Source organism: Daktulosphaira vitifoliae, unplaced genomic scaffold (genome assembly GCF_025091365.1).
Source record: "Daktulosphaira vitifoliae isolate Bord-2020 unplaced genomic scaffold, ASM2509136v1 Scaffold_1, whole genome shotgun sequence".
NCBI classification, from domain to species: domain Eukaryota; kingdom Metazoa; phylum Arthropoda; class Insecta; order Hemiptera; family Phylloxeridae; genus Daktulosphaira; species Daktulosphaira vitifoliae.
Genome location: NW_026099572.1, coordinates 49,608,062 through 49,617,849, shown reverse-complemented (window position 1 = coordinate 49,617,849; position 9,788 = coordinate 49,608,062). Strand labels below are relative to the sequence as shown.

The 9,788-nt window shown below is 27.6% G+C and overlaps 1 protein-coding gene across 1 annotated transcript; it reads right to left on the bottom strand.

Moving 5' to 3' along the window:
• Positions 1-2,115: 2,115 nt before the first annotated feature.
• Positions 2,116-5,883, bottom strand: LOC126894024 (zinc finger MYM-type protein 1-like). The gene is made up of 2 exons (XM_050664656.1): positions 5,745-5,883; positions 2,116-4,801 (listed from the first exon to the last, which is right to left on the bottom strand). The coding sequence occupies exons 1-2, from the start codon at positions 5,745-5,747 to the stop codon at positions 2,213-2,215; spliced, it is 2,592 nt and encodes an 863-aa protein (XP_050520613.1). The 5' UTR covers positions 5,748-5,883; the 3' UTR covers positions 2,116-2,212.
• Between the last annotated feature and the right edge of the window lie 3,905 nt (positions 5,884-9,788).

Below are 9,788 nucleotides of genomic sequence, written 5' to 3'. Positions count from 1 at the left end.
TTTTTTCTTACATTATAAACAATTTTAAATTGATTAGAAATTGTTTTTTGATTATTACTGCCCCTATTTTAAGCCTTACGCCAGAGTTTTGTTTCCCTTTTCATTTAGATTGGGTTTTTTAAAACAGCCTAAGCGGCAACTCACATTATACATAAATATTTAACTGAAAACTTATATCTTTATCATTTTCTTTCGATTTGAATTAATTAATTTGGTAATAAACGACCAATGGGAACAGTAAAAATACAAAAATAAATACATATTCGAACAGCTTTGAAAACAATACAAATATTTTACTACTGAACATATAACATGTGCTTATCTAATTCTAAAACATTCAAAGATATCATTACAAATCACATCAGTGATTTTAACCTGGTTAAGTTATCATAGAAAAAATGAAAATTATTTATAGAATTGTTTGAAATTAACATTCTGTTGATTGAAGCAAATAGACTAATTTTGACGATAAGTAGGTCTATAGAATGTTTTTAGTACACGAATATTGGTTTGAGGGTCGTTTAAAAGTATTTGGCTAAACAATTCAAGACAAATAATTAAATAATATAGTAATTTATATAACCAAGTCATATCGTATAATTTTCTTCTTTTTTCAAGCGACCGAATGCTAAACTTTCTCTTGGTCGTTTCTCTAGCGAAACGATAGTTTTGTTGGCCTTAAATGCAAATACTCTCAAAAATCGAATTTGAACAAGTTCAATTTAATTAATTTATACAGTTTAATAAGGAATCCAAATAACCGAACCATATTGCAGTTTGGGTTGGACTAGAGTGGAGTATAATAATTTAAGGATATAAGGATTTTTAAATTCTGACAATTACGCCTTACAAAATTGAATATTCGAAAAGCTTAATTACACGTTATTGTTATGTGATTATTAGACAATAGATCACTTGATAGTTGAATAACTGAGGTTTTTATCTGGGTTTAGATTTAGATTTAGCGAATTGTGAGTTGTTTATTTTATAATGAAAATGTAAATTTGATGTACGTCGCGAAAAAGAAATTTGCGATCAATTCTGAGCATTAACCNTCGCGAAAAAGAAATTTGCGATCAATTCTGAGCATTAACCTTCAAACCGTTCATCGAACACCACTGATAATAGCAATCTAAGTCCGCTTGTAATATTATCAGTCCTCATGTGACTAATTAGGCATATATAGTTTTAAGTCGTCCGCGAACAATAAGAAGTGGCTAATTTTAAAGATATCTTTAACATAATTCACAAAAATTATGAATAAGAAGGGTGATAAATGCCCACCTTGGGAACCCCTGATGTAACATTTATAGTCAGCGAGACAAAATTACTTAACATGTTGCGTTTTACCATTCAAGTACGTGTTAAGTCAACTGAGCATTTGTCCACCAATACCAATACATTTTAATTTTTTTACCAGAATAAACAAATTGACACTATCAAATGATTACATAATATCGGTGTACACAGCATCATCTTGTACACCTATCTGAAACTACTTTGTCAAATTTTTATGTAAATTTGGGTACTAACATTTTTTCAAAAACGTTTGACAATGAAACTAATTGTGAAATAGAACCAGGCGCGGATTCAGGATAATTTTTTGGGGGGGGCCATTGCATATCATATAATTACCTTATATATATGGCGCATTCCATACCAGAAAAGGTTTTAAGGTCGACCTCTCCAATTTTTTTGAAAACTTTTCATGTTTTTAATACCGTCAAAAAACACCTTCATGAATTTTTTCAAATTTTTTTGATCACTCGTATCTTAGATATTGATTATTTCCAAAATTCAAGGTTTTTTTTTCAAATAGCAATAATTTTGCAAAAAATACAGTTACCGGGGTTCTGTTATTTTTCAAAATTTTTGTTTTTTAATGTTCTTTTAAGAAAAAAATGCTTCTTTGATCTTTATTAATTTATTTATAGTTTTTTTTAAGTTTTAAGCAAAAAAACTACTTTTTCGAAATGTATGCCCCTTTTGATTTTTTTAAAAAAATTCTCAAGATAAATTTTACCCTACAGATAATAATTTATGTTTTTGGTTATTAATTCAATTGATCTACCGAAATAATATAAATAGTAAATAATAAATATTTCTGTACATTTTTTATCTAAATCAACTTTCTGACAAAAAAACTTAATAATCAAGATACATAAGTAATGCCATTTATTACATTTTTTGTATTATGCAAGTTATACATAAATTATAAAGCAAAATCTAATTTTCTATTGGATTTTGAAAATCTATCAATCACTTTAGTGACCTCTACATTAATATCACGATGAATGTTCAAAAGAGCAAGTCCAGTTAATCTTGTCTCTGACATAGTTGACCGGAGCCATGTTTTTAGTCTTCGTAGTGTGGAAAATGTCCTCTCAGCACTTGCATTACTTATTGGAAGAGTAATAAAAACAGTTAAAAGACGATTAATTAATGGAAATATTTCTTCGTCACAATTTGCCAGAATTTTCGTTACACATATGGAATTGATCAAATTATTTTCAATTTTTTCTCGATTCCATTTTTGTTTCCATAATTTAAATTCCAAACGTAATAAAGAAGAAACATCTCCTTTTTCATTTGAAAGAAGTATCTGAAATTCATCTGCTATTGTTTTAATAATATCGTCTGATTCATTTAATGAATATGAAGTTGAATTTTCCTTTAAAAAATTTTCAGGAAGTAAATATGAAAGATTAAAGCAACTAAGTGTTTTATGTGAAAAACGTGATTTTAAATCATTAATGACATTATCTAACAAAGGAATAAACACAGTTAATTTATAATACTCTTCTGTATTATTGGTTGAATAATTTGCACGTTTCGTTTGTTTTATAGAATATCTTGGAATTTTCAAATCAATATTTTGTTTTTTAGCCAAATCCTCAGATAATTTATAAATTTCTTTGAAATCAGTAGAAACATTTTTTCGACATTCTGATAGAATACTCAAAGTGTCTTTCATTATATTGGCTGCTTCGTGTAAATCAAGACACTTTTTTTGAAAACATTTACTGAGTGGAAGAGTGTAGCTAAGCATATGAGAGAGACTACAAAGTGAAATTATAATTTCACTGTCACATAGTACTGTTGCCAGGGACTTTGCTTTTCCTGAAGTATTCAAGTCTCTCCAAGTTGTTATTTCTAATAGTGCTTCAATAATGTTGGGCATATCCTGCATAAAACTCATCACGCCTTCATGTCTTTCGACCCATCTTGTTTCACATAAACCAACCAATTGATGTCCGACGTGTTTTTTTAAAACAAAAGTTCTTTTAGCAGATGCAGAAAAAAATGAAACAACTTCTTTAATTACTCCAATTAGATTTCTAATACTTTTCACGCGTGAAGATTGTGATATAGAATTATTAAGTGAATGATTATAACAAGGACATCTATGGGCATTAGGTGCAACTTTAATGATTTCACTATCAGCTCCACAAAGTTCTGACAGCATTACGCTACATCCATCAGTTCCTATTCCCACTAAATTGTTCAAATCAAGGCCAAAACTATTTAATTGCTTGATAATAATTTTACCAAGAACTTTTCCGGTTATTGAAATTTCTTTTTTTTCCCTATCATTATCACCAATTTCCTTATTTTCTTCAGGTTCTTCTAGTAAAGCTAAAGCTTCGTCAAAAGCATCTACAAACATCACGAAATCTTCCCTTACTGAATTGTTATAAATATATCTTAAAACCAAACTAATTTGTGAACGCTTTGACACATCCAGAGTTTCATCAAATATAATACTATAAAAACCACTGTCTTTTGTAATTCGTGATAGAATTTGATTTAATATTTCTTTAGCACAACATTCAATAATTTCATTTTGTATAGTTTTACTAATATATGTGGCCTTTGAAGAACTGTTTTGAAGATGGTTTTGAAGAATTCTGTCACCTGATTTAACTCGAAACTTCAAAAGTTCTCTAAAATTTCCTTCATTTAAACAAGAAATTTGATTATCAGAATTAGTCGATGATATTGGTAGTAACATACCGTCATCCCTGTGTCCTCTAAGTGGAATATTTTGTCGACATAAAAATATAATACTTTCGACAATTGGAATAAGCCGCAATCTATTCTCATTAACTTCTTTCAAACGTTTTGTATTCAGTAAGTTATGTATTTCTAAGTCTGGGTTATGATAAGTTTTCAAAAAACTTTTACTGAATTCTACAGCTTCCTTATGGTACAGTGTTTTTTCATGATGTATTAAATCTCCTGTTTCACCCATGATTTTAGCAAATTTAGTTAATGGCTGAGTTACAAATTTAAGTAAGTTAACATTTTTCTGAAAACCACCTTTGTTTTGAATATTAAAAATTGGACAATATTTACAGAATAATCCTTTTTGCGATGGAGAAAATACAAGCCACTTGAAAGAATTTAAATGTTGATGACCGACATAACGACGTGTCTGTTTTCCTCCTTTTATATGTTCTGAATAAGGAAATATGTAATCTTTCGGAGGTAACCAAGGATTTTCGAGAAGCTGATGTTTTGTAAAATCATCAATAGCCTTCCCAATGTATTGACCTATATCATTAGAGTAAAATGTTTGTGGTATTTGAGTTGTAGATAGTAATGATGTCTGGGTTGAAGAAGTACATGAAGATGATGATAGACAAGGAGTTATTAAAGATGATATTTGAGACATGTTTGATGTAGATAAATCGACTGTTAATTGAGAAGACGGTTCATCATTTTCTAAATTATTTTTTTTGGCAGGTAAAAAATATGAATTAATTGTCCTTTTTAATTTATTTTTCTGGGATAATTGCGCCTGTGAATAAAATAAGAGTAATGACAACTATAATAATTTACAATGTTAATATAGATAATTAAAATAAAATATATCCAAGTAAAACATTGATTGTTTTGTTTAAACTTTGAGGAATCGTCATTGACACACTATACGTTAATAACTTATTATTACCTACATACAGTTGTATACAGTGACCAGATGTTTGAACCTTATCAGAGAATTTGATGACAAGAATGTATTTTGAGTATTAATATCTTTTTTGTCATTTTTTAAAAATAAGTATAAGGTGTGAAAGCACAAAGAATAAAATGATTTGAGTGCGTGTTGAAAAGGTTAAACTCAGAATATTTTAAAGCGGCGTTCAAATGAAAACCCACAGAGAAGAGACCAAGAAGACATCCAAAGAAACGATTGGAAGGAAAATGTACAAAATCGAGAAGAAGAGTAGAAAGAGGTATTAGAGGTGGCAAAAACTCTTAAAGAGCTGTGATTCAAGAAAAAGTGTTAAAATTTTAAATTTTATGTTTCTCTAAATTTTTTGATTCTAAATTGAACATAAAAATAAACTATTCAACAATACTTTAATAAATAAGTTTATTATAATACTTTTACCATAAAATCTTGAGTACAAACTTAAATGATATCAGGCAAATTAATATATTAGTGTATTATTTAACCCTATGTATGATTTATTATGATGATAAGTACATTTTTACCAATAATTTATACTTCAATATCATCATAGGTAAAATATATATAATATAGATTCTTTGAGTGTCATATTAATTAAAAAATAATTAATTGTATATTATTTAAAGATTTGTTTGCATATTTATATTTATATAAGATAATAAAATAGACTTAGATACATTGTATGATTTAATAATAATAACTTAAATGATCAAATTATAAATATATTTTGTATTTTCTACAAAATATTATAAAACTACAAAAAACGTACCATTTTTAAAGATGATAAATTATGCTTTAACGTTCGTATTACAAAAACAGTTGTATAATGAAAATGCCAAACACATTGAATGCATGTAAATCCAAAAATATAAAAACAAAGAAAAAGTACTAGTGATAACGAATCGTTATTAACGATTGCCGCCTGCATGTTATTAGTAGATGCGAATAGAAATTACCAAACTATAAATAAAATTATCTACTAAATAATTTATCTAATTAACTATACTAATATGTTATAGAATGTTTTTATAAATTAAAAACAATTTTTAAATTTATATAACATTTATGACTTATTATTTTGTCGCAAAATAATATAATTGCTGAATTTTATGCTACAATAGTAAAATTTGGGGGGGGCCATCGCCCCCATGCCCCCCCTTGTATCCGCGCCTGAATAGAACGGTATTTATTAACAACATTTCGGTTGTCTGATTTAATTACAGGATAGATAAAACTATATTTCTATTTATTAGGAAAATAGCAAGACGACAACGAAAGATTAAATAAAGAATGTATGTTAATGAGTTAATGAGAAATAAGGTTTTATATAAACTATTTCAGCGATTTGATCAGAACTACTTTTAGAATTATAAGATAAATTACGTAGGTCTCAATATTTTAATTACAGTTTACTCGAGGCTATTGAAATTAATATCTTTATTATAACACATGTTTGGCTATCATTACTATTACGATGGTTGCAGTGGTGTAGTCCTAAAAATGTTTATGGGTATACGCCTATATAATAAATAGAGAATAACGTGGGGAGGTCCGCCCCCCACACCCCCCATTGCACTTTACATTTTTTACATACAATATTTCACATTATCAACAGTGATATAGTCGTAATTTGATCAATAGATAAGTTAAAAACCTAAATGAGGAAACGTGGGGAATTTCACCCCCACACTACATTTCAAAGGCCTTAACTATAACATAGTTTTGGGGGACGGAATACAAATATTGTGATATTTTAACTGTGTTAAAAATATGTATTTTCTAATTATTACATAATGCAACTAAAACTCCTAACCCTCCCAGTTGCTCCTTCCAACTTCCAAACTATTACTCGAATATTTTTACTGACACTTTTAAGTTCTTACATAAATTAAATTTCATAGTCATACAATCGATAAGTGTATTATTAGATACTGTTATATTTTTTATAAATAAACAATAAACTTTATGCAGTAATAAAATAATCTTACAATCATTGTTTTCAAATCGTTAAAACATAAATGAAATAAACGTGAATAGGTACATGTTAGTACTATCTTAATTCATTATAGGTAATATATTAAATACTAGATTGGTTGGTAAACGGTTTATTACGGAAAAATACAAATTACCAATTTCAACAGCTATAGGTTAACCCAATAACTTTCAGTTTCAACTTAGTATGTGCTATATCGTTAATTTCTGGTCGATGTTTTAAATTTTGTCAAATGTCAATAAAATTGTCGTGAAATGATAAACATTATCCTATTTATTTTATTGATATTTATTTATACACTTTGACAGTGTTTTTTTTTACATTTATATTCTATTTTTAAAATGATAATAGTCTCGAGCCATATTTGTGTGTTTATAACTTCAGATATATGTTTGTATGTGGTATGACTGTAGAGATTAAACAAACTGATAAGAGTTATTCAAAATTAGTGTTTTATGACAAACGTACCTATATTCGATACCCACGTATTACTTTTTATTTTATCCTTTAGTCTATACTCTTTAACTATTTTATAAATACGTATATGCACTAATAAGAAAACTAACAGTGGGTATACCCGCGTATCACTCATGATTTTATAAGTATACGCAATAACAGAAAAACAAAGAAGTGGGTATACGCCGTATACCCGCGTATACGCTCCACGACACCTCTGGATGGCTGTAAACAGTTCTTTATGTTTTCCATAACAATATCCCCCCATCGGTTATATTACATGGAATGATATTATATTTTTGTTTATTCCTACGAAAGTTCCAGAAATACTTAGGATTACTAATTATAGAATATTGAACTTGCTTCAAATAGTTATCATAAAATAATTTAGACATGGCTTTACTTTTTTTTTTATCGTAAAGAACGTTACATAATCAGCCTAAATACAGGACAACTTGAACTGTTTTATGTGCAAAACATTTAACTAGCAAACGCAAATTTTTAGAAAATCATTTAGAAAACATATGACTGCGGATTAACGTTTTTAGAACTGTTTGTTCAATTGCTTTTAACACTACTGCGTCAAAAATATTTAACGCACCATTAACGTTACGTTAACATAAAATTCTTTAAATCTTAATTTGTTTTATTAAAATCATACAACCAAGAGTTTGAGCAATTACGATAAGAAGAAACACAAACAATTAAAACAATAATATTATCATGCGGCATTCCATTAACATGTGGGTTGTTTAAAATAACTAAAACGACTTCATGCATTTAAAGTATTATTTAATTAATATAGTTTTAGCGATGAAATAACAATCGAAAATTATTTCTAAACGTTCCGAAATTGTTCCATTACATGTAAAGCCAATATAATTGCTAAAAAAAAGGAACCTAAGGTAAATTGTAATTTCTGTATAATATTAGGTTCGTATCAGAAACGTATTTATTTAATAGATACTGAACTGTCTCAGCATGTGTTGTATAGAAAGCCATTGGACTATGTGGTGATATATACAAGCACCTGTTATACTTGTATTATTATTATCCCATTATACAGTATAAATAATTTTTTGACATTAGATTGTATATTTATAATCTCGACTTAAAAACGTTTATTCGCAATAATTGATACTCCATCACCTCTCCTACTAATGCTCGTCTTATCACTTAGATCCAAATGGAACAAATTATGGCAATCGAACCCAAGATTGGCATCAAAGATATCAACAATTAACTAAATTTAACAGACACAATATAATCATAACTGAATAAAGGAATATTACGAGTTTAAATATAGAATTTAGTACGTAGTCCCCTTACACTTTGGTAATACCCTTTTAACAATTTACTTTTATCAATTAATAATTTATTACAATATTTACACTTAATCATAATAATTGTCCTAGTACTATTTAATTTACATTTGTTACAAAATTAATATTGATTATGATTACAGAGCATATGATTTATTGGTTATTTTAACATTAGCACACCATTGACATATTTAATGATTGATTTTGTCACACACGGCATGTTTTTGTTGGACAGCGTTTCTTAAATATTTCATTTGAATTTGTTGATGCTGGATCAATTCAGTATTCACCCAGACATTTTTTTATTTCTCAAGTGAACAGAGTTTAAATTTAAGTTTCAAAAATAATCTTAATTCAAATACATTAAATTCTAATAATAATTGCCGCCCATCTGGACGGCCATCATTAACAATGCGCTTAGCTTAGACAAAGTTTAAATTAAGAGCAAGACTAGTCAGTATATCATTTGCAACTAATAAAGATGTATTATCTGTCACATTAAGCAATTCTTCTATTTTAAATACAATGACGTTTTTATTTTTTACCAATCTTTTTTATGCATCATTGATTAGATTTTCAGACGACAATGTATTATTTGCTCTACATGTAGATTTGAAAGTTGTAATTTTGTTGTTCAAACAACTAATTTCATATTTTAACTTTTAATTTTAATTCCTATAATAATTTATAGTCGCCAGAAAATCACTGAGTGAATTATTAAGAATATTAATTTCACTTTTCTTAACTAATTAATTTATCGTTTCTTGATTTATATTTATTATTTTGAGAGTCTTCCATCGATTTTAATTTCTTCATAATATCGGCTAATTAGTGGTGTTATTTATTTGTATTTATTATTTACAAAAAAAGTAATGCAGAATATTCTCTAGATCAAAAGTTATTTAAGATGCTAAAATTTATAGGGACACTGTGTATAAGTTGTGAAATTCATTGAATTTAAATTTGTAAGCAATTTTGAAATTTAAGTCTATTTAGGCCGGTGTTTTTTGAAAATTAAATCAATTTTTTTAAGTGATACTTG